Genomic DNA, 23,549 nt, shown 5'->3' with positions numbered 1-23,549 from the left:
CCCCTAACCCACGCCTCTGGCTCGAGGCTATCAACCGACAAACCTTCTTCTTCCCTCGCACCGCGTCGCCATCATCACCAAAGTTCAATATGGTTTCGCTTAGGGGCAAGAAGGAGAGACTCGGAGCCGCTGCTGCTCTGATAGTGGCTCTCGCGTCTACTTTCGCGCACGGCCGCGCTCTGCCGCAACCACGGGAGGCGGTCTTTGCCGTCGAGAGCGAGCTTGCACCGACCTCGATCGACAGGCTCGTTGAACAGCCGCTCGTGGTCGATTCAGCTTCTACGTACAGAGCCTCGGAGAAAGCGTTTGCCGATGGAGCGCTCAGACCTGCCGACTACTGGGCCAGCGAGGAAGGCGTCGGCCATTTCTCGGAATGGTCCAAGTCGACCAAGCACGACTTTATCGCCGACTGGGCCTTGGGCAAGGCGAACGAATGGACCATCGTCATGGGCAACGAGGGCGGCGACCTCGACAGTATGGCTTCAGCGCTCTCATGGGCCTACCACCTGTCCCACTCGACGCTGCATCATCCTCAGCCACGCAAGGCCGTCGCCCTCCTCCAGACCCCGCTCGATGCTCTCGACCTCCGCCCCGAGAACAAGCTCGCACTCGATAACTCAAAGATGAGTTCGGGTCATCGCGATCTGCTGACCATCGATGAGCTGCCCGCACACCCAAGAGCCGTTGCCAAGCAGATCCGCGGCATCGTCCTGGTCGACCACCCTTTGCCGTTAAGCGTCTGGGCAGATGCTGAGGTCGTAGGTATCATCGACCACCACGCAGATCGCGGCGTCGCACCGCATGCCAACCCGCGCATCTTCGAGACAGTGGCTAGTTGCACCACGCTGGTTGCTCGACAGATGCTCGACGAGCTCGAGGCGATCCCCGGCCCCCCGGACGGGCCAGGAGAATACCACATGCCCCACGAGCTGCTCGAGCTCATGTTAGACGCCATCGCCATCGACTCGGACGGCTTAAACCCCAAGAAGTCGACCAAGACCGATGCGGACGTCTCGCGGCGCGTCCTTGAGCGCAGCAACTGGCACAACGAAAGCCTGTCGCAAGTCATGGACCGACTCGACAAGGAGCTGGGCGAGGCCAAGCGCGATCTCTCCCACCTGAGCGTGCGCGACCTTCTGCGTCGCGACTGGAAGGGCGATGTGGTTGAGACGACCGACACCGCCACGCCGGCCATTCATCTCGGCTTTGCATCCACGCCGGTGTCGATCGACGACCAGATCGAGCGCACGGAGCGCAAGACGCTCAAGGACTGGTTCCGAGTCGAGCGCCGCTGGACCGCCGAGATCCGCGCCGACGTCAGCATCTGTCTCAACAAGTACAAGGACCACAAGGGCAACAAGGTGCGAGAGATCGTGCTGACTGTTCGACACGACCACCGCATCAACCGCACCCAGGCCGACGACCTCTTCCGCGTGCTCAGCTCCGCCCTCAACGAGAGCTTCGACCTCGAGGAGCATCCCAAGATGAAGCATCATGCGGGCAAGAAGCGACGGCAAATGGTGTGGGTCCATGGACGCAAGGACGCCGGTAGAAAGGTCGTGCGACCCATCGTCGAGCGGGCCGTCAAAAGCTGGATCTCTCCCTAAACCTCGTCTCGCTCTCCTGGAATGCAGCCAACGCGACTTGGTTTCGCGAGCTGTGCATGTAGATGTGATTGCATGACAATGCGACTCATGGTTCCTATGGAAAGATCATTCGGCGTGATGCTTACAGCCAGGCGCTGCGGACAGCGTGGCGATTGCTGCCTCTGCCGACGGTGCTGGTGCTGTGAGCCGAAGCCGAGGGCTCAAAGTCGTCCAGTGGCACGTTCTCTATGGGAAGCGCGTTCGTCTTTGCGTTGTGCTGAATTATACGCGAAGAGCGGCGCGACGCAGGTCGATCCGCCTCCTCATCGTCGACGCCATCGTCGTCCATTTCGTTCGCATCGACCGCCTGGTATCCTTCCGCCTCGGCCTGCTGTCTCTGTCGGTACTTGAGATACCTGCTGAGCACGATGGGTAGCAGGCTGGCGATGGAGAGCAGGATGAGCTTGACCACCATCTCGCGGTTCCAGATGCGGTCGACGATCGCACGCATGCCGCCGCCAGCACTACTCGCAGCCTTGTCCTTGAGCCCTCCCACGGTGGTGTCATCGGACACGGGGAGTGCCTCGACGATCTCCTGCAAGAGGTCGCCCACCTGGCATGTGACAAAGTTCCACGGGATCGAGCCAACGGCAAGCGTGCCTGCGTACGGAGCGAGCGGCACGCCAAGCACGCCGCACGCGATGTTCATCAGGCCGTACGGCACGATGGGGAGCACGCGAAGCACGAGGAGGTACGTCCATACGTTGCCGTTGCTGCCGGTGTGCGGGGTGGACAGCATGACGCTGCGACCCGACGCCCTCGCACGCCCTGGCGACAGCGCGCGGCGCATGGCGTCGAGCGGCTTGGCGAGACCTGGCAACGATGTGATCAGCGGCGCGAGCGGCGCAGACAGGAGATAGCAGAACACACCGCCGACCGCGGTGAGAATCGAGGTGTAGAGCGTGCCCGAGTAGGTGCCGTACATGGCGCCGAATACGACGTTCATGATGAGGCTGCCTGGCACGCAGAACGACTGTTTCCACGTGAAGAAGGTGCCGAGCACGACGAGCGTGTGCACGAATGCACGCGGGCTGCTCTGCGAGTAGACCTTGAGGCTCGTGGCGAGCTGCTTGATCTCGGCGAGCGTGAGGCTGGTGATGTGCTTGGGCAGCGTGAGCGGGAGCGTCCAGAGCATGAATACGATGCAGCACGTCGAGGCTGCAAAGATGACGAACAGAAAGAAGAGGCGTGGCAAATAGGGACGCACGTTGGGCATCGAGAGCCGCCACGAGCTGAGGTTGATCTGTATGCGCGGCAGCAGTGCGAGCAGCGTCTTGCCCGCACTCTCGATGCGGTACGTGTCGACGTCGAACAAGTTGTAGGAGCGCGCAGACTCGGTGCCAGACGCAGTGGTCGATGAGGTGGGCGTGGTGGAGCGACTGCCGACTGCGGTGCCCGACACCAGATGCGACGGAAGGATGCCTTGGTATGCGCTAACTGTGGTGATGGTCGAGTCCGGTCGTGTTGGGGGCGAAAAGGCGCGGCTGCTAGCAACAGGCGAGGTGACGTTGGAGGTTGTGAGTGGCGGAGTGAAAGGCCACTGAGCCAGTGCGGGTGGTGTGATGCGGTTGCGTTCGTCCAAATCTGCCTGTACAGCGTCGGCGGCAGCCTGAGCAGCACTCCACTGGTGTTTGGGCGCGCCGAGTGGCCTGGCGGCCTGCTTTGGGACGAGCTGCTGGCGGAAGGCGTTTACGTACTGCTGGTATTCGCTCTGTTCGTCCGGATCGCTGGTGGGAGTGAGCGGCGGACTGTCCTCGTTGAGGCCGATCAGGCCGTGCGCTGCCGGTCGTGCGGACGGCATGACAAGCGCCTGCGGGCGTACAGCAAGTCGATGGGCAGTCGGGGGCTCATTGTCGAGCATTCGAGCCTGTTCGTCGTGAGGCGTGTTGGACGAGCTTACTGGAGCGGAAGCGGAGTTACCGCCAGTGAACGACGACAGGAAGGAGCGTAGCGTCGACAGTCTTGGCCGGGTGAAGGAGTTGGCGGGCAGCGACTTTTTCTTGTGAGAGTCCGACGAATGGGAAGAGGCGGAGGCCTGAGAAGCACCGCTTGCGGAGCGCTGACGATTGGGTGGGTTGCTCGACGATGGTCCCGCGGAGGCTTCTGCTTCGGAGATGAGCTGCAAGCCCTGACCCAAGCTCGACATGGTGCGATCGCGCTCGACGTCTGCCCTGCGCCACTGCGGGGTGCTGGCGGAAAGGGTGAAGTCCGGAGTGCCTGGACCGCGGTCGAGAGCGCCATCGAGCTCGGTCTGCAGAGAGGAGAGGGTGGATCTGGAGAGTTGAGATACGGGGACGGCGTTGGAAGACACGGAGCGAGTGCGGGCACGATTGGCGCGACCCTTTCGTGCCGAGGAGGAGCTGGACGCAGCTGCTGATGATCCAGCAGCTGGTTGTGTGTCGAGCAGGTCGGATGCTTCGACGACGGGACTCGAAGATGCAAAGGCTGCGTTGGATTCCGAGCTATGCGACATGGGATGCTCCGTCTTGGATCGCAACAGCCTCGGCGGCGATGCGGGACTCGAGGTGGGCCTCGACTCCATGATGACGGCTAGAGAGGTGGTGGAAGATCAAGGTGCGATGACCGACCAATCTGAGGTGCAACAGCTCGTTCGGCCAAGGGGGCGCGGTGCGACCGAAAGATGAGCTTGCTCGTGCAGCGTCGTGAAGGATCCTAGATCGAAAGCATGGTCGAGGTCGAGCTTAGCAGACACGCATACAAATCGGGAGCCCAAGGCAAGGGTGGATGCGGTTGTAAGCAGAGAGGTGGAAGATGCTGGCAACGAGGGAGTGGATGTGTGTGTGAGCCGGTTGCGGTGCCAAGGCCAAAGTGGACACGCGCTGCTGCTGCCTGTGAGCCGGCACGCGGGCCAGATGTCCGTGGACCCGCGGAGATGGCTCTAGGTGAGCATCGCTTACCTTTGCTCCAATGCTCCACCACTGCGCTGCAGCGTGAATTTTTCCTCCTTTTTTTTCGAGCCAAAAGGGCCCTTGACTGCCTCGGAAATGACATTCCGGTGGAGTTGAAACGTTGACAGGCGTGCACACGCCTGTCTTCCGCACACGCACGCACGCACGCAGCGCGCACCTCACGCCTCCTATAAATCTCCGAGCGGTGCTTTGGATGCTCTCGGAACCTGCGCCGCGCACTGGGCCGCTCTCGGTCCCCTTTGTGTTGTCATACAGTACAGTACTGTACATGCGGCGCCGAGGAACACAGCTGCCACCGAGTTAGACAAGCTTGATACTTCAACAAGCTGAGGTGTTGTCCGTAAAGAAGTGACGTGAGCATGCGCCGGCGAGTCGGCGTTGGCGAGGCGGACTGTAAATTCGCTCTCTCCGTCCATGCAGATGGATGGATCGGGGCTCATTTTCCCGGTCGACCGATAAATGGATCGATCGGGAAAGAGCGGGCTTTGTGCAAACACTTTGATCTCACACACATGCCATCGACCGACCTCGTCGCGTTGGACCACAGCCTGCCGAGACCACGATTGCGCCGGGCTGCCCTGACCAGATGGCTTCGGACCAAGATACAGAGCTCAGAGCAAGTCTATCCGCAAGCCGAACTTGGCTGCTTGTCGCGCAGGGTACGCAATGCTGTCGATCATCCTGTTGACTTCAAGGCCAGTGTGCTTGCCGCCTGGTCAGGCGCGCATTGAATTGGGCCCTGCGCAACCATGATGGTGACCAACTCGAGCTGAAGTGCGATAACGGTCCCGGTGCTTTCCAGGGCTGCGTCGCCAGTTGGACGGGCGGACGAGGGCCTTGCACTTCTTCTGACAGGAGCTCGCGGCCTACACCGCCGCTTTTTCCGCAAATCCGCACCGTCCAAGCTGCGGCGCGCGTGCACACCTGCCGTTTATGGTAACCCAAGTCGTCGTTCGCCAGCAGGGTAATGTGATCTCGTCGGCCAGCCTCCCAAGGCTTTGGCGGTCTCGAAACGCTGGCCTTCGTCGCTGCGGGCGTTGGCTGGCACATGGATAAGAACGGCACATCCACCACCGACGCTAGCATTCATCTTCCACACCAACCATCATCTCACGCCTTCAAACTAGAAGTCATCTCGTAGAACAGGTAAGTTTCAAGTCTCGGTGTGGGACGCGCCAGATTCGCACACTCTCCGCTTTGTATGGCCTCAAGAGCCCCGTCTCACTGGCAGGGAGGCGCGAGAGAAGAAAGCAAGCAGGTGCGGGGCTGGGCCCTGCCTCTCCAGTCTGGCTCGTGATTCGCGCAACCCGCAAGAAGCGTCTGCGGCACCAGCGACACGTTCAATCAGGCTAAGAAGATCTAACCTTCCCACCGCTGCATCTTCGGCTCGCTGCCTTCTCTCCTGTCTCGTTTCACACTTCCAACCGGCTTTCCCGACTCAGGTCTCAAACCGCTCGAAAAAAAAAAAAGGTTGGTTGCCTCCCACCGTTTGTCACGAACGAAGAAAAAAAAACAGGGTCCTCGACTCACCTCGCTTGGATCTTCCCGCGCTCGTGCTCTTCTGCCTCGCTATTCGCCACAGACGCGTTCAGATTAGGTACACCAGCCGACCCGACTCGCTATCCGCCCAATAAGTCAAATTTTCCACGACCACCAGCCAATAATTTTTTTGGCACTTCTTCCACAGCGTCTCTCCTCAACCCGCGCAAAGAGGCCCAGCCAGACACCCGCCCCTTCGTTGCCCTGACTCGACCTGACCCGACTGCAGTCTCCGCATCGGTCAAGTCGCCAGCCAATCCGTGCACTGCACCGCGCACATTCTCGCTCCAGAGCCGACGCGCGCTCACGCCAGGCTTCCGAACTCTTTGAATCCCACCCCCCACCTCCGCCTCATCCTTTGCCACCACCAACTTCTTCACATTGTCTTCCATGGCTGCCCGTCGCCCTTGTGCAAGACTTGCTCAAAACCTTCTTAGGAACACTTCTCTTCCCGTAGCTCGCACTCTTCCTTCTCTTTCCGCCATCTCCATCCCCCGCACCTTCGCCACTTCCGCCTCCAAGATGTCCGTCGCCGTCCCCACCGACTTCGTAAGTGCTCCCCCCTTTGGGTCCGTCCCTGCGCTCGCAATGTCAAGAACTCGATTGCTGACTTGCGCTCCACCTCATCACACGCCACGCCCCCACAGAACAAGGTTCTCTACCAGTCCCTCGCCGAGGCTGACCCCGAGGTCCAGCAGATCATCGAGAATGAGACTTACCGTCAGTTCTCCGGTCTCGAGCTCATTGCCTCCGAGAACCTGACCTCGCTCGCCACCATGGAGGCCAACGGCTCCATCCTCACCAACAAGTACTCTGAGGGTCTCCCCGGCGCCCGATACTACGGTGGTAACGAGTACATCGACCAGCTCGAGGTGCTCTGCCAGCAGCGTGCCCTCAAGGCCTTTAACCTTGACCCCAAGGTGTGGGGTGTCAACGTCCAGCCCTACTCGGGCTCCACCGCCAACTTTGCCACCTTCACCGCCCTCCTCCAGCCCCAGGACCGCATCATGGGTCTCGGCCTTCCCTCCGGTGGTCACCTGACCCACGGCTACTACACCGCCAAGAAGAAGATCTCGGCCTCGTCCATCTACTTCCAGTCGTTCCCCTACAACGTTGACCCCGCCACCGGCTACATCAACTACGACGAGCTCAAGAAGAACGCCGACCTCTTCAAGCCCCGCATGGTCATCTGCGGTGGCTCCGCCTACCCTCGTGACTGGGACTACGCCAAGCTCGCCGAGATCGCCAAGACCCAGTCCGCCTACCTCATGGCCGACATCGCCCACATCTCGGGTCTCGTTGCCGCCCAGGTGCAGAACAACCCCTTCGAGTACTGCGACATTGTCACCACCACCACCCACAAGACCCTCCGTGGTCCCCGTGCCGGTATGATCTTCTTCCGCAAGGACCGCGACGCCGAGATCGAGGGCCGCGTCAACGCCGCCGTCTTCCCCGCCTGCCAGGGTGGCCCGCACAACAACACCATCGCCGGTATCGCCGTTGCGCTCAAGCAGGCCGCCGAGCCCGCCTTCAAGGAGTACGCCGTCCAGGTCATCAAGAACTCGCAGGCTATCGCCAAGGTCCTCTCGGGCAAGGGCTACAAGCTCCAGACCGACGGCTCGGAGAACCACCTCATCCTCTGGGACCTGCGTCCTCTCGGCCTCACCGGCTCCAAGGTCGAGAACATCTGCGACCTTGCCCACATCACGCTCAACAAGAACGCCGTCAGCGGCGACACCTCGGCCCTCGTGCCCGGTGGTGTGCGTATCGGCACCGGCGCGCTCACCTCGCGCTCCATGACCGAGAGCGACATGGAGAAGGTTGCCGAGTTCCTCGACCGCGTCGTCCAGATCTCGCTCGACATCCAGAAGACCTCGGGCAAGAAGCTCGTCGACTTCATGAACGCCGCCCGCCAGTCTGACGCCGTCAAGCAGCTCAACAAGGACGTCGAGGCCTTCGCCACCAGCTTCCCTCTCCCCGGTGTTCCCGACACCTCGGTCATCAAGAAGCCTGCCCACTAAATGGTTAGCTCGCTCGGCACATTTTGCCGTAGATTCGCTTCCTGGCATGGTCACCGCGATCCAACCCTGCATGAAAACCCTTTCTTTTCTTGTCCATGAGCACCTTTCAACCTGTGCATGATTCCCGCTCCCGCTTGGCCCCGTCCGCCTTCAAACGAACCAGCTCTCGTCTGACATTCGTTTGACGGACGGCAGCTTGCGCCGAGCACCTCTTTATACTCTCTGTTTCATTTCCCTTGTGCTCTCCTTGTCCCTCGTTCTCAGATCATATCATCCAAACGTCCCGATCTCCTATGTACAATCAGTCCAACATCAGCAGCAGCCTCGCAATCTCATTCAACCGAAGCGGGGTCAAGTATTCTCCCCTCTCGCGAACAATCCTGGCCGAAAGCAAGCGCCTCTGAGAGATTCTGAGAGAGTAAGAACAGCTGTACAAGTTACGCACAGGAGCAAGTCGTGCTGACCATCTCTTATGTAATGCACCAGCGCCGTCTCTTGCCAAACCGCAAACTTCTCGTACGAAAGTAAGGACAATCTGTCTCTACACGAGCTGCTGGCGGGCTGCCGTAATTCTGGAGGCCCCGCCCCAACAAAAATTGCACGTCGAGGGTCCGGATCTTTCTGAGCCACACCGCAAGCTCCCTGCTCGGCCGGAGGTTCTTGCCACGCCAGCAACCTCCGAAGAAACCTCCGAGAGCTCGACCAACCGGGCCACGCCGAATTCGTTTCTGTTGTCGCTCTAACATCTCGCCAATCTGGTGCACGGTGACCATGACGACAGTGACGCACTGACACCTGCTCGCAACCTTGCGATGTTCCCCCGCTTGGAACTCTGGGTGTGAAAGGCAGGGGCGGGGTGAAGCACTATTGCTCGATGCTGTTGACGCAAGGCCTCCTAGCTGCCACACGAAATGAGCTTGCCGTGAATTGAGGAGTTGAATATCCTGGCTCGCTCGGGAAAGAACGGCGGAGGCCGTTTTGTCCGACGTAGCCATTTCAAATGCCTCGCTATCAACGTGGCTATCTTGGCGACGGCGACTTTTTGAGCGCAACAATTGATTACCCTCCTCCATCGTTCACACGTTGGCATGACAGGGCTTGGTCAGCCCTGTCGCCTTCTCATTTGATCGGTTCTCGCCGACGATGCAACGAGCGATGGGATCGGGTGTCTACGCATATACCGTATGCAGGCCCTGGGCGTATCATCGTCTTGTGGGCCTGACACACTTCTTGGTCAGGGCCGCATGAAATGAGTGAGGCCCATGCACCCGCGTGCAGCGATGTGCAGCAGTCTTGCCCCAACAAAATTGCTTTGGCCAGGCGGACAGAGAACGCGTCCAGCGAGGGCGAACTGCCACCCAAGCCCCGCGTAGCTCCACCTCAAAATCAGGGCAACCCAGCGTGAAACTTGCGCCCAAAGACTCTAAGCGAAAGTTTTCAGAACCGGTGGAGGATTGAGTGCGCAAAGGCACTGAGGCAGTCACATTTCGCCGCCGGGGACCGAAAACCTCGCGTCGAGCCATCGACACGGCGTAGTTTGACGTCCGATGAGCCGCCTGCGAAACGGATCCTGGGCGGAAATCCTGGGGCAGCAGCTCAAGCCAGCACGGCCGAAGACCCCACCATGACCGCCGCCGCCACCCCAGCCTTCCGCACTGTTTGGCCTCCTGCCTCGCACCCAGCGGGCATCAACGTGTTCGGTGGCGACTCTGTTGCCAGATGGACGGGCGGGCAGCCAGGCGACGCAAAGACACTCGGCTAAAGCCCTGTGAGTCTCCACCACTCAGCAGAGCCCAAAGATGCTCCGTCCCAAATCCTCACCTTCTGCTTCGGTCTCGGAACCTCCGAAGTGACACCCAAAGCCTTGTCGTGATGCTCCTGCGGCTAGCTTGCTGTGAAAATCACTCGTGGCCCCTGACGGCTGCTGCAATGCTGAGCAACTCGTCTGTCGCCACTTGCCCGGTGCGCCGGCCTCGACACAGTCCAATGCCCGAGCCAACAGAGAGAGAGACTCGCTCGCGCCAAGCCGCCCCACCGAAGACTGCGCCGTGCAACCGACTTTTTTCCTGCTCGACATTTGACCGACGCGCATGTAGTGCTGTGCTGCCCTGTCTGTCCACGTCCGCAAAAGCCTCGTGGCCCGCTTCATATATAAGACTTGAGCAAGCCACCTTCTCTGTCTTGTCTCCTCACCACCACCCGTACACTCACGTTCGTCGCAAAGATGGCCACCGAACTGAAGCAAAGGTCGACGACGACCGCCACCAAGGATGCGCAGGCCGCTCCCAAGGAGGAGTTCGCCGACGCCAACATTCCTGACGACTACGTCTCTCGAGTGCTCGCCACCGAGAAGCCTCTTCCCCCCGTTCAGCTCAAGAACATTCTCGGCGAGATCCAGTGGGTCTCGTTCCTGGCGCTCACCATCACGCCCGTCCTCGCCTTCTACGGTCTTTTCACCACCAGCTGGAACAAGTACACCGCCGCTTGGACGTTCGGTTACTACTTCCTTACTGGTCTCGGCATCACCGCCGGCTACCACCGTCTTTGGGCCCACCGTGCCTACAACGCATCGCTCCCGCTCCAGTATTTCCTTGCCTGCATGGGTTCCGGTGCCGTGCAGGGCTCTATCCACTGGTGGGCACGCGGTCACCGCGCTCACCACCGCTACACCGACACCGACCTTGACCCCTACGGAGCTCACTTCGGTCTCTTCTGGTCGCACCTCGGCTGGATGCTCATCAAGCCCCGTCGCAAGCCCGGTGTTGCGGACATCTCGGATCTGCGCAAGAACCCCGTGATTAAGTTCCAGCACAAGTTCTACATCCCCATGCTCCTCTTCTTCGGCTTCGGTCTTCCGACCCTCGTTGCCGGCCTGGGCTGGGGTGACTGGCGCGGCGGCTTCTTCTTCGCCGGCATGCTCCGACTCTTCTTCGTGCACCACTCGACCTTCTGCGTCAACTCGCTTGCCCACTACCTCGGCGAGGCGACCTTTGACAACAAGATGACGCCCCGCGACCACTTCTTCACCGCTCTCGTCACCGTCGGCGAGGGCTATCACAACTTCCACCACCAGTTCCCTATGGACTACCGCAACGCTGTTCAGTGGTACCAGTTCGACCCCACCAAGTGGTTCATTGGCACCATGAGCAAGCTCGGTCTCGCCTCGCACCTCAAGACCTTCCCCGACAACGAGGTCAAGAAGGGTCGTCTTGCGATGCAGCTCCAGAAGGCGCACGAGCTTGGTCAGCAGCTCGAGTGGCCCAAGTCTTCGGCTCACCTTCCCGTCATCTCCTGGGACGACTTTGTCGAGGAGTCCAAGACCCGCCCCCTCATTGTTGTCCACGGCTTCATCCACGACGTCTCGTCCTTCCTCGATGAGCACCCGGGTGGCCGCCATCTCCTCACGGGCAAGATCGGCAAGGACGCCACCACTGCGTTCCTCGGCGGTGTGTACGACCACTCGAATGCGGCGCACAACCTGCTCTCAATGATGCGCGTCGGTGTTCTCGACGGCGGCTACCAGCTCGCCAAGGACGAGCTTGCCAAAGCCGAGCGCGAGAACCGCGCCACCGGCACCTCGGCCCACCGCCCTGCCGGCGCTCCTCCCTCGCCCGTCACCTCGGACGACGAGGACTTTGCCGCCCCCGCCACGCCTACCGACGAGACTCCCATGACCACCACCTCGACCGTGGCTGCTGCCTCTGAGCAGCTCAAGTCGCAGCAGGCGGTGGAGGGCGTCAAGTCGATCAGCGACAAGGCCGCCACCTACGTCACGCCCGGTGAGGCATACACCATCGTCAAGCGTGGCGAGCTCCGTGCCAACGCCAAGGTCGATGGCACCAAGTTCGGTCGTTTCCTCTAATTCCCCTCATCACCACCTCTCTGCATCTTCCCTGTGTTCCGAATCTTTGCATTGACGCGCCGCTCGATCCGGTGAGGTCGATCGGCGTCGGGCTGTATATATACCTCGCAGTGCGCACATCGCACGCCACCGAAAATTCAGGTCATCCCAGTTCATACCTCAGTGTGATTGTGTTCAATTTTACGACGATGAGACCTTACGTCGATGAGACCAAGACAGGAGCAGATCAAAGCGTCGCTTTGAGATCGCACACGCGACATTCGAAAGGCGTTTCAGCCGCCACGGCGCTTGGTCGATCTGGCACAGCAAATGGATTAGAGTGAGGCCAAGGAAATGAACGACAGCAGTGGGACGTTGGCAAACGAGTGTGGGTAGGGCGACCAGCGCGGCACGGGATCTGTGTCATCCCGTGCTTACATGAGGACAGGTATCAAGGGGAAGCAAGCAAGAGATGGAAAGAAATTGGGGACGGGGGGCTTAAAGTCTGTGACCCGGGACAAAGACAAAGAGCACTGTCAGAGCCGCTGTGATGAGCACAACGAGCAGGAGGACGCTGAGTGCACGCTGGAGCAGCAGCCTGTGCACGTAGTGCTCGCGTATCCTAATCAGACGGAAGGGCGTGGTCTCGCTCTGTGCCAAGAGCACCAGGATGGGATCCAGCTCGTACTGGTGCGACATGAGCAACAGCACTGCCACCGCAAACGGCACAATCACCCAGCAACGCTTGGCACGCCCCACGTCCAAGAAGATGAAGCTGAACGCCGTCGCCAACGCCGCCCACAACGCCAGCAGTCCAAGCGAGAGCCTCACCAGCACCGAGATGGGCGTGAGATTGCCAAACGCCTTGGCCCGCAGGAAGCGCGGAAAGATGTCCGCCTCCATGGTGCGGAAGACGTACTCCTTCTGTGCGTGGAACATGTCGGGAATCCGGGCCAGCGCCCTCTGCTGCTCCGTATCCTGCGGATGCGGCAAGGTCGACGACGAGACCGGGAACGAGTGGATCCTCAGCGGTCCCGGCAGATAGATCTCCTTTTCGGATCCGGGCAGCAGGTACCTCGCGTAGATGCGTTCCGCCGAGGCGATCAGGTCCGTCCTGGTGATCGCTGCCGAGCGCGAGATGACGGTGGGTGCGACGGATCCGCGCTTTGCAAGGATGCTCTTCCTCTCTGCGCGTGTCTGCTGCGCAAGGTAGTCTGGGTCTCCCGGGAAGCGTGGGGCTGCAAGGGGCGCGCCGGATGCAGTGGCAGCAGCAGGCACTGGGCTGGGTGCGTGCGACATCGTCGAGTAGGCGGCATCGGGACTCTCGACTCGGCTCTGATGGTCCCAGCTACTGTCGGGCCCACGACGCGACGGTATGCCCGTGTCGGCGCTCTGCTCGTTGATGCCGTTGATCTTGTTGTAGATGCTGCCGCGCTCGAGCGCTTCTGCGTAGTACTGGGGCCAGTCCTCCTTGACCGACTTTCCAGACTTGCGCAGGTCTTTGAAGTACGCCCTGCACAGGTTCTCGTGCTGCTGCACATCGAGCCAGAAGTCGAGCGCATCTTCCGCTGCTTCGCGCTGCAGATACAGGTAGAAGCAGTACAGGTCGACAGGCGGAAGCGTACGACGCGCCAGCACCTCGGCAAGTGTTGGGAGCCGCTGGCGCGTACGTGATGATTGCAGAGAGAGGGGGCGTTTCTCTGACATGTTGTTTGAGCTTGGCCAGAGGACTGGCTGTGGTCGACCGAGAGTCTCGCTAGGCCTTGCAAGGGTGGGTTAGAGAGCGTGGTGCGACTTCACCTTCCGCAGGCAGTGCGACGCCCTTCAGATTGTCGTGGCGGAGTGCAGCGATTCAGAATGTCGGCTTATGATGGAAAGGCGGAGAAGTGTGAAGAGCGACGAGCAGATGAAGGATGTGAGGAAAGGTGAGGCCAAGGGTGTTGGTGTCAAGTCCAAATACACGGCCTCTCCGAAACACACACACCCGCTACCCTGCCAGTCTGCGCCGTCACACAGAAAGTAACCACACACGGCAGTCGACTCGAAAAATGCGGCTTCGGGAGCTCAATTCAGGAGCTGAGCCATTCCAGCCTCGTGCCTCAGCCGCCCATTTCATTTCGAGGGTCCAATTCGGCCTAACAATTCAAAATGCGAAAAAATGAACCCTACCATCAGGACCTCCCGGGCTTCCAACACTTCACACGCCCGTTGCGAAACGATACGATGCTTTGCGGTTAACTGAGACATGATGAATACATACAAATCATAAAGGGCCATTACTCGCGTCGGGGATGCGGTCATAGAGAAGGGGTCAGAGTCGTGGGTGCGGCGCTGATCTTGACTTCAGCCGGCACGCTGCACGAAGCGACTAGCGGCGCCTTGAGCCGCTGCCATCCGCGCCGCCCCGTCCAGCCCGCGTAACCGGCAAGGAAGCGATGCTGGCAGATCTGCTCGGCACTCGGCCTGGCATCCACGTCGAGCTCGAGACAGCGCGAGATGAGGTCCACAAAGTCGTCCACCCTTCCGCCGCCGTCGGGCTCGGCGCCTTCCTTGTCCTTGCCCCGCGACCAGGCTGGATCGAGCGGAGCCATCTCCCCCTCCTCCTCCCTCGTCAGCTCGCTGTCCGCGTCTGCAGGGGTGACACGTGCAATGAGGCAGCGCTCCTTCAGCGTCTGCGCCGCGCGCGTACCTTCCTCGAGCCCCTGGATCGCCTCTTCGCCGTTCCAGAAGGGACACTCTCCACACAGCAGCACGAAGCCCACCACGCCCAGCGCCCACACATCCTGCGCCTGCCCCGAGTATTTTTCGCCTTGCAGGATCTCCGCAGCCGCATAGTCGAGCGTACCGCTGAACGTGTCGAAGAGCTTGCCCGGACGCACGTGCGCGGCGCTGCCAAAGTCGATCAGCTGCGCGTTGCCCTCGCCATCCAGCACGACGTTTTCGTCCTTGATGTCTCGATGCACAATGTTGTTGGCGTGCAGGAACCACAGCGCATCCGCCACCTGTCCAAAGATGCTTCGGCATTGCGACGCTGCCAGTCCATCTGGCGCGCTCTCCACAAAGTCAAACAGATCTTGACCCCGTCCAAAGCAGGGCATCACGAGGTAGTAGAACTCGTGGTCCTCGAAAAAGTCGAGCATCTTGCAAATGTTGGGATGCGAGAGCGCGCCATCGGCCGAGGCGACCTCGGTGACAGCCACCTGCTCGCCCTCGGCTTCCGCTCTCTTGCGTGCACGATACTCCTCCAGCGTCTTTGGCCGCCGAGGCGCCCACGGTCGAGGCTTGGAAGGCGGCACGTAAGCGATACGCCGTAGCTGATCCATGACATGAATCTCTACGGGGATCGGCCCGAGCACACGATGCCGACGCCAGCAGTCCGCAAGGATTCGGCTCTTGATGATGTACTTGATCACCACCTCTTTCCCTTGCGGACGTCCGTCAGGCCCTTTCTTCCTCGCCTTCTTCACCAAACCGTATGCGCCGCGGCCCACGTCCGACACGATCTCGAAGTCCGCGATGCCCTTCTGCCCCTTGTAGTCCGAAGGATAGAGCTGGCCTGCAGGCTGCAGATCGCCCGACATGGACATGGTGGGTCGCTTGCTTCGCGGCAGACGCAGCGTTGCGCCGCGCTCGATGGCGGGTTGAGGTGTGCCAGGGCTGCCATTGTACAAAAGCCCAGGCGAGGCTTGCGGCGGAAGGGTCTTGGCGCCGGACGCCAACGGCGTGAGCGGCGTCAGATCCTCGACAGCTTGGACCTTGTCGATCTGAGGCGAGACCGGCGACAGATTGTCCTCGTCCTCTTCATGCAGGCTCGCCAGCTCATCGCCGAATACCGAGCCTGCCCTGCTTGCAGCGCGGCTCAGCCCGAGCTGCTTGAGCTTCTCCAACACTTCGACGCCGAGATCGTGATCGTCCGAGTCGTCGCTGTCGAGATCGCTGTCGTCTCCATACTCTGCGCCGCCAGCCATGCCAGAATCCATGTCGGCTTTGGATGGGGACTGGATCCCCGACATGGCCATCCGGTTGATACGCTGTGCGGAAGAGCCCGAGCTGAGGTTGGTGCCTGTCCGGCTTCTTCGCCCTGCCAATCCGACCCCCTGGCTCTCGAGGTAGCGCGACCACTCTTCCGTCGTTGGGGTGCGCAGGAGGCTGCTGGACCCCAAGATCACGGAGCCCGATGGCGATCGGACAGGCTGCATCCTGGACCCGACCGATACGGATGACGAGGCAGCGTCAGCAGAGGACGGCAAGGCTGCGTCGGCTGGCTCGTTGACGGGACAGCCCAGCATCGTGTCAAGACGCAACAGAGCGGCTCGAGAGAGGCTGTGTTCCGACTTTTGACGCAGGGGGGGAGCTGGGCGCTGAGTAGATACGATAGGCTCTACAGGCAGTTGGGTGGAAGGAGACGACTCCGGTGATGCCACCGTTCGGTCCAACGGGCGTGTAGCTAGCTGGGGCGAGCTGATCAGCACAGCTTCTGTGACGCTTGCGGCTGGCTGGAGTAATGCAGGGCTTGCGGAAGGGTCCCAGGCGATGGTCGTTGTCGAAGTGCCGGGAGACGCAGGCTGCGAATAAGCGAAGCCTCGGGCGTGTCGCTGCGCCTCTAGAACGCTGAAGGGCGCGTTTTCCCATCCGGTCTGCTTGCGGGCGCGCTCCCGCGCGGCGGCTCGGCCGCCTCCCGAGTTGGCAAACGTCATGGCAAGACCAGAATGCAGCGCGAGCTGGGAACGCGAGCGAAGCATAATCATGCCCGAGTGACGACGCGGGATGAGGGGCGAATAGATGCCTGTGGACGAAGTCGAGAGGAGCTCTTCAGCGCTGGGTTGGAGGCAGCTTGCTGGACTGAGCGACTCGGCTGGAGCGTTCATCTTGTCGGGTGGAGGAGACAGTTGGCTGGTCAAGAAGGTGGCTGGGTTGATCGCTGGGCTGTCTTGTTCACGCGCATAGCTCTTTTGATCCGGTGATGCTAACGCTGTGTCATCGCTTGTGATCGCAGCAGCGTGTGTGCCGAGTTGGTGCTTTTTCGTTGTCATCTGGTCTGCGGGTGGCGAAGGAGCTGTCCTTTGAGCCTCGTCGTCGTGCGGGGCATTGCTCGGAGCAGGAAGCGACGGATCGGCCAACTCGGTTCTTGTCGGGCTCGCTGGAGCGGTGAGCGAGGTCGAGGACGAAGAGCTTGTGAGGGCGGACTCGGCCGGAGATTTGGCAGACAAGGATGGATCGAGCGCGATAGGCGATTCGGTGGGGGGCGCAGGAGTCAGTCGATCCGATTCGCCGCGAGAGACGACCGAGGATGCCAGGCTCGACACGCTGCCGGTCGAATTGCGATTGGAGAGAGAGCGCAGGGAGAAGGCGGCCGCGGAAGAGGCAGTCGAGGTTCGTGAGGATGCTGGCGGCCCTGAGGAGGTGGCTCGATCGGGCTGTGGGTCGCAACGGAGCGTGGCGGCGGCTTTGCCCTGGTCGCCATCGGAGCTTCGCCGATCGGCAGCTCCGTCGACTTCAAAGGCAGACGGAAGACCCGAAGATTGCGCGGTGGTGCGGGCGTGCGAACATTCCTCCTCGTCGGATTCTTCGCGGTACTGTGCGAGAGACGATCGGAGTGGCCGGAAGAGCGACTGACGTGATTCGTCCCGGTGCGGCCGGGCAGAATGCGATTCGTCGGACAGTGAGTTGCGGCCCCAGCTGCCAGATCGCGTGACACCACCCACGCCACCGAGCTTAGATAGGCTCATCGACTCGCTTTTGCGAGACGACGTCGAATACCGCCTCAGATCGGCATCGTCATCGTCGCCATCGTGATCGGCATGATCCCGATCCGAATCGCTGCCATGGTCGTCGCGAGATTGGCTCTGGCTCGTGTAGGATGTAGATGCTTCGCCAAAGTAGCTGGCGCGTCGCAGCGACTCGGACGAGTTGAGCCCCGCGACGGGTCGAATCTGTTCAAGAGGCATCTTGGCGAGGGAAGCTGTTGGGTGGCCGAGGGTATATCAGCACATTGGCGATACTGATCACGGATGCCGTACGGCAAAGGTCGGCGGGTGGTGGCGTCGAGAGAGGTGCTAGGACTGGCGCTGCTCTAGATGTAATGGACAAGGTCTTTGGTGTCTTGCGGCAATGCTGGTGCGGAGCCGATAGGGGTGGAGCGCCGTGGATGGCTCGGCTTAGCGCGACAGGGTCATGAGGAGCGGTGCGGCCGTTGGCTGAGTTACGGGATTGTGCTGTCGGATGATGAGGCAGAACGCGCTTGAAAGCTGGGTCCGTGACCTCTACGCCTTCGGATCGCCGTCGCGTCGCTGTTGGCTAAGTCGATAAGCTTCCTTCGCGGCTCCGCGTAATCCAGACCGGACGGCAGTGGCCAAGATGTACGGAGGCGAGCGTGCGGAGCAGTGCGAAGTGTGACGACCGCGATAAAGTTTGGTGGTGGTGAGGCAGGGGCGGGGATAGGGAAGGCTCGAGAGAAGCGGCGGCTGATGAAATCGCCTGCTGCGGGCGCAGATCGCTTTTTTTGCTCGAGCAGCAAGGGTCGAGGAACGTGAACAGCAGCAGGGTCGCGACGAAACAGACGCTTGCCGCGGGCGGGCGGCGGCGGGCGCGGCACGGGCTCCAGCGCAGCTCATTTTTGTGTATCTGCTATTCCCCACTCTGCCAAGCGGCAGCAACGACAGAAATGTGCCCATCAACTGCCAGGGCGCTCAGCCTCGCTGCAGCTGAGCTGCAGTTCTGTCGATAAAAACAGAGAAAAAATATTTTAATTTGGTTTCTTTCTCTTTTTTTTTTTTTTTTTTTTTTTTTTTTTTTTTTTTTTTTTTTTTTTTTTTTTTGACTGTGCTGATGAGGGCGCGTAGGATGCTGTCCGCGCTGTTTGTCGGCTTTGGCTGCCAAGGCCTTCGAGCCGGCAGCGGCAGCGACAGCAAAGTCTGACTGCATGGCTTCTGTCCGAAAGTTTCGGACAATCAACGGCACACGGTTCCACACAGCGAGCTCAGTAGCGATTGGGCGCCAAAGCATGAACTGGTCGCCGTGTCACGTCGGTACGAGCTTAAACTCGAATCGCTCGACACACAAAGCTGCAGTAGTCGGCTTCGTCCACGTTGCTTGTGCTTGACAAAAACTTCGGGCTCTCGATGATTCTATCTACGATCCGATGATGATCCCCCTTGGTGTCGGGAGCCATGTGGGACGGACCGTGCGAGCAATCGTCTCGGGAAGTGACTGGCGGCGTATCGGCTCATCACCCAGCCTCATTCCGCCCGTCACCCACGCCAGAGACATCCCTGCGTCTCTCGTGTGTCGCAGTTCGACGTCGGGCGATCATACCGCTCATCCGGAACCTGCACGTCCCGCCCTCGACGCGATCGAATCTGCAGGCAGGTCGCTCCATGGTAGTGGGCGTCTGCGAGAGACAACCCTCGAGTGGCTTTGACGCCCACATTCAAACTCAGTTGGCCAGCCTTCACACAAATTTTGGAAACCTACTTGCCCCACAATTTCGGTGCCCACTTTCTGGTGGGGACTTTCGTGGGAGTTTGGCTTTCGAACAAGCAACTCACAGATGCAGCCAGGTGCAGCACTCTTCCTGCTTCTCCCAAATGATCGGCCCGAGCGCTGATCAGAAGACATGTGCACCCGCCTTACCAACTCAAACACTGTGAGAGGCAGCCTGGTTGGCCGTGTCGATGCGAGCAGAGTTCCGCGGAGGTGTCATCACGTGACCATAAATTTCCACCTCCACACTCTTCCGCACTCGAACTTCCCGCGCGAGGCAAGGGTCCATCTTTTCCCCTACGACCAGATCCATCTCGAGCCGCAGTTGCGACTTACCGCAACTAGCATCGAAGCTGCGGACGCAACAGTAGCTCCAAAACGAGGCAAAGATGGGAAAAGCAGAGGCCGGATCTCTCAAAGCGATCTCCAACGCCATGAAGGCGAGGGGATTGACCAAGCTACGTTTCTATTGCCAACTGTGCCAAAAGGCGTGTCGAGACGAAAACGGATACCGCAGTCATCTAGAATCGGAAGCACACTTCAGACAGGTCGACGCCATCGCATCTTCGGGAGGCGCAAAGAGGGTCATCGACGACTTCAGTACGACGTTCCAGAAGGAGTTCGTGCAGTTGCTCAGCCGGCGCTTCGGTACCAAGCGCGTCCGGGCCAACCAGGTATACCAGGAGTACATCGCCGACCGTCACCACACGCATATGAATGCGACGCAATGGGGCAGTCTCTCCGACTTTGTCAAGCACCTCGGCCGAGAAGGAGTGGTTCAAGCCGAGGATACAGAGCAAGGCTGGTTCATCACATGGATCGACAACTCGCCAGCGGCCTTGGCGCGTCAAGATGCGCTGCAGAAACTGGAACGGGCCAAGATGGACGACGAGCAAAGACAGCGCAAGCTGCTACAAGAGCAGATCGCGAGAGCTTCCGGTGGCTCGGTAGCTGCCGCCGATGGGTCTTCTGCTGGCGATGCCAATCAGACTGCAGCGGCAGCGGACAAAGCGTCGCAAGGCCTTCAGCGTACGGGCGCTGGTCCCATTCGCATCGGTCTCTCGCTCGGGACATCGGCTTCGAAGACAGAGCAGAAGAGCGGCGAGGCTTCCAGCCAGAATGGCGCACGGACTGCACCGCTCGCTTCAGGGTCCAGTGCAGCATCGAAGCCAACTCTTGCAGGCACATCTCAGACCGCAGCACCTTTCAAGATGGGATTCAATGTGCTCAAGTCGACGTCCAAGGCGGCCAATCCACTCAAGCAGGCTGATCGTTCGGCTTTGGGTGACTCGAGCTCCTCGTTGCAGTCGAAGGGCAGCTCTGTAGCGAAAGGCAAACCGCCGAGCAGCATGACCATGGCGGAGAAGATCATGCACGACGAATTGGAGCGGAAGAAGAGGAAGGCAGAGCCGTCGGCGCGGTCCTCGGGCCCGCAGATGCAACAGGGTGTCAAGCGAAGTCGATTTTGACGCTCCTCGCCCGCTAAGTTAGCGCACGTACCTCGCCCCTCGCCTCGAAATCTGAGAGCCGTTCAAATTCGTGCCATGTATACCCGAGCAATCGACTCTATTGCCCACTATCATACCCGGCCGCTCGCACTAGGCAGCCTTCTCAATTGCCTCATCCGATTCGGGTGACTATCGCTTGGTCGCGTGTGTATCCGTCTGATAGAAAGCCGCAGGTGCTTGCTTCTCCTCTGTGATTGCTCGGACAGGTTGTGTCTTGTGGTGACGGGCTCGCCTCCTGAACAGCAATGGCAGGGCGGCATCTGCGATGGCCTTCCGAATCGATCGGGGCTTAGCCGATGAGAGTGCTCGATGGACGATGGGATCGGATCGGAGCGCTCACGGGGGAAGGGCAGGCGAAGCGCCAAAATTGGCAGAAATTGGCAGCCCGTGCCGGCCTGCGCGGTCTTTGGCCGCTCTTGGCTTTATGCGCCAAGAATATTCGCGATTGAACGCGTAAAGGCCGATTAAGGCAGCCTTGTATTCGCCAAGACTACACGCGGATGCAGCTGCAGTTCTTGGCTCAATGCACGCCTCTGGGCTTGGCCCTGCAGCAGCATCTCGACGGCACAGGCGAGGCAGTCGATCTGCAGGCCAATCCAAGGCAAGACGGCCAAGCTTTGCCCGCCCCGGCGCTGCACCTCGTTTTTTTGATTCGCACTCCGGCCATGGCACGCGCTGACAACTCAGGTAGAGCTGCCCATGCTCTGCTGTGTCGTGTTGTGCACATGCTCACCTTTCCATACCTGGCCGGCAGCATCTGGCACCGGTCAGTCGGGCAAGTTTGGCCATCGTGCTGAGCCAGCAGCGTGTCACAACCTCCTTCGCATCCAGCAACCACCAACCCCCACCAAGCCCCGTCACCACCACCACCACCATCATCACCACCACCACTGACACCAACTCCTTCCCGCCCACAGCGCGACCACAACAACAACGCCCAGCCAGCTGTGCCGGACCACGACCTACCGAACAGCAAATAGCCACAGCCACACTACCATAAAGCTGTGTGTCCGCTGGTGCCAAAGGACTCTCTTCGCTTCCATCGCACACGGCTGCGGCTCCTAGTGGTGACTTCCGCAAGACGATCGTCGCAGCTCGTTGCTTGTAGCGGCACCGTGGAATCTCGAGGACCGCAACGTCAGCTCAGACATGAGCGTCGTCGCCTATCGATTTTGATTCGTGGCTCACCAAAGCTGGCTAACAGCAACACGCATCCGCAGGCACTCGACGTCCGCAATCCTTTTGAGCAGCCGACGCTCGCGACGCAACAGCTCCTCGGCGAAGCATCTGATTTACCATTTCTATCCACGCGAACCTCCGGACGAAATTGACGGGTCGCAATGGCACCGAGCGCACTGGTCCCCGGATCTGGCCTCAGCGCCACTCCGATTCCATCTTCAGGCCCCGCGTGGCACGTGCTCAGGAGAGCCAGCTCTTCGTCGTCCTCGTCCAACTCAACCGCTGACGGAGCAGGCTACCAGGTACTGCGCATCTCGCCAATGATGAACGAGCGCGGCGATTTCAATGGCACCTGCACCAAGGAAGAGGTCATGACGATCACACCAGAGACGCCAGATGGCTCCTGCTCGTCGTACTTTGCCGACGTTACCGACTACTGCTGCGCCGCAGTGGGAGGCATCTACAATGCAACGTTCCAAGCAGTCGGCCTGCCAGATGCACAGGCAATGGCGCTCGACCATCCCATCTGCGCCACGTCCAACTACGCAGACAGTGAGTATCCACAATCGGCTCCGCCTGGCTCCCCCGGGAGAAGCTCAACGTGTCCGGCTGACCTCGTCCCGCTTTCCATCCGCATTGCGACTTTGCCGCCAACGCCCTGCAGTGTTTTCATGCTACCAATACGTGACAGAGTCGCACTGCTCTTCCACCACTCCAGTACCGTATGGCGTCTGCAACAGGAACGGTCCAGACACCAGCCGGACTGTCCAGCAAGCAACCTCGTCAGCAGCTACGAGTCACCCTGGAACTGCTTGGCGCTGGGCGGCTGTGGTGACCGCCACCTTGGCCTGCGCTGCGATTCAAAGCATGGTGAGTCTCATGTGGTGTCCATCCATGCTCGCCGAGATCCTCGCTGACAGTCTGATCCACCCGCCTCTCGTCCTCCCTTTCGCCCTCTATTCCAGGCCTAGCTCGCACGAGTCATTTCGGCAGACTATGACCTCGGTCATGATACCCCGCCGACTCGACACCCGACCGCGTGGAACGAAATGGACCATTAACCTGTAATGACGATCAGTCAAGAGGAGTTGACCTCGTACATGTCGCCTGCATGTCGTCTGAGGATGTGAAAGCTCGTTCTCGTTCCCGCCATCGAGCTGTTGAGCCTGAGAGGAGGAGAGCAACACGCACGTTCTCAAAGGGTAAATTTGTTAAGCCGAAGTAGGAACACCACTGAAAAATCGGTCGACAATGTTCGACCGACAAAGTCAAGACTCACTGCCCAAAAAAAGGCGCGCGACGCGTGCGCAAACAGGGCGCACCTGCCACTTGTTGGCTCGAAAAGTGACACGCTCCCTCTCGCAGCTGTCGGACCGTCAGGCTACCATCCCACATCCTATACC

At 60.2% G+C, this 23,549-nt stretch overlaps 10 protein-coding genes across 10 annotated transcripts; 7 read left to right on the top strand and 3 right to left on the bottom strand.

The window, feature by feature from the left end:
• Positions 1-89: 89 nt before the first annotated feature.
• On the top strand, positions 90-1,607 carry PAN0_002d1054 (endoplasmic reticulum mannosyl-oligosaccharide -alpha-mannosidase protein; the record flags this gene model as incomplete). The annotated part of the gene is made up of 1 exon (XM_014803221.1): positions 90-1,607. The coding sequence occupies one exon, from the start codon at positions 90-92 to the stop codon at positions 1,605-1,607; it is 1,518 nt and encodes a 505-aa protein (XP_014658707.1).
• Positions 1,608-1,728: 121 nt separating this feature from the next.
• PAN0_002c1053 (uncharacterized protein) lies at positions 1,729-4,188 on the bottom strand (the record flags this gene model as incomplete). Its single annotated transcript, XM_014803220.1, has 1 exon — positions 1,729-4,188. One exon carries the CDS (start codon positions 4,186-4,188, stop codon positions 1,729-1,731), a length of 2,460 nt encoding a protein of 819 aa, XP_014658706.1.
• Positions 4,189-5,088: 900 nt separating this feature from the next.
• On the top strand, positions 5,089-8,136 carry PAN0_002d1052 (glycine hydroxymethyltransferase; the record flags this gene model as incomplete). The annotated part of the gene is made up of 6 exons (XM_014803219.1): positions 5,089-5,291; positions 5,379-5,512; positions 5,563-5,705; positions 6,345-6,498; positions 6,573-6,664; positions 6,763-8,136. The coding sequence occupies 6 exons, from the start codon at positions 5,089-5,091 to the stop codon at positions 8,134-8,136; spliced, it is 2,100 nt and encodes a 699-aa protein (XP_014658705.1).
• Positions 8,137-9,136: 1,000 nt separating this feature from the next.
• Positions 9,137-9,898, top strand: PAN0_002d1051 (uncharacterized protein; the record flags this gene model as incomplete). Its single annotated transcript, XM_014803218.1, has 2 exons — positions 9,137-9,318; positions 9,673-9,898. The coding sequence occupies 2 exons, from the start codon at positions 9,137-9,139 to the stop codon at positions 9,896-9,898; spliced, it is 408 nt and encodes a 135-aa protein (XP_014658704.1).
• A 462-nt stretch (positions 9,899-10,360) lies between these two features.
• Positions 10,361-11,998, top strand: PAN0_002d1050 (stearoyl-CoA 9-desaturase; the record flags this gene model as incomplete). The annotated part of the gene is made up of 1 exon (XM_014803217.1): positions 10,361-11,998. The coding sequence occupies one exon, from the start codon at positions 10,361-10,363 to the stop codon at positions 11,996-11,998; it is 1,638 nt and encodes a 545-aa protein (XP_014658703.1).
• Positions 11,999-12,312: 314 nt separating this feature from the next.
• Positions 12,313-13,684, bottom strand: PAN0_002c1049 (regulator of G protein signaling; the record flags this gene model as incomplete). The annotated part of the gene is made up of 2 exons (XM_014803216.1): positions 12,313-12,395; positions 12,490-13,684. The coding sequence occupies 2 exons, from the start codon at positions 13,682-13,684 to the stop codon at positions 12,313-12,315; spliced, it is 1,278 nt and encodes a 425-aa protein (XP_014658702.1).
• A 590-nt stretch (positions 13,685-14,274) lies between these two features.
• On the bottom strand, positions 14,275-17,925 carry PAN0_002c1048 (CAMK CAMKL PASK protein kinase; the record flags this gene model as incomplete). The annotated part of the gene is made up of 1 exon (XM_014803215.1): positions 14,275-17,925. The coding sequence occupies one exon, from the start codon at positions 17,923-17,925 to the stop codon at positions 14,275-14,277; it is 3,651 nt and encodes a 1,216-aa protein (XP_014658701.1).
• Positions 17,926-19,848: 1,923 nt separating this feature from the next.
• Positions 19,849-20,928, top strand: PAN0_002d1047 (zinc finger protein rts2; the record flags this gene model as incomplete). Its single annotated transcript, XM_014803214.1, has 1 exon — positions 19,849-20,928. The coding sequence occupies one exon, from the start codon at positions 19,849-19,851 to the stop codon at positions 20,926-20,928; it is 1,080 nt and encodes a 359-aa protein (XP_014658700.1).
• Positions 20,929-21,467: 539 nt separating this feature from the next.
• Positions 21,468-21,967, top strand: PAN0_002d1046 (uncharacterized protein; the record flags this gene model as incomplete). The annotated part of the gene is made up of 2 exons (XM_014803213.1): positions 21,468-21,733; positions 21,799-21,967. 2 exons carry the CDS (start codon positions 21,468-21,470, stop codon positions 21,965-21,967), a joined length of 435 nt encoding a protein of 144 aa, XP_014658699.1.
• Positions 21,968-22,307: 340 nt separating this feature from the next.
• PAN0_002d1045 (uncharacterized protein) lies at positions 22,308-23,214 on the top strand (the record flags this gene model as incomplete). Its single annotated transcript, XM_014803212.1, has 2 exons — positions 22,308-22,698; positions 22,838-23,214. 2 exons carry the CDS (start codon positions 22,308-22,310, stop codon positions 23,212-23,214), a joined length of 768 nt encoding a protein of 255 aa, XP_014658698.1.
• Positions 23,215-23,549: the final 335 nt, after the last annotated feature.

The sequence above is a fragment of the Moesziomyces antarcticus genome, assembly GCF_000747765.1.
Source record: "Moesziomyces antarcticus DNA, scaffold: scaffold_v10002, strain JCM 10317, whole genome shotgun sequence".
In the NCBI taxonomy this organism is placed as follows: Eukaryota; Fungi; Basidiomycota; class Ustilaginomycetes; order Ustilaginales; family Ustilaginaceae; genus Moesziomyces; species Moesziomyces antarcticus.
This window is presented reverse-complemented; position numbering and strand designations above follow the sequence as displayed.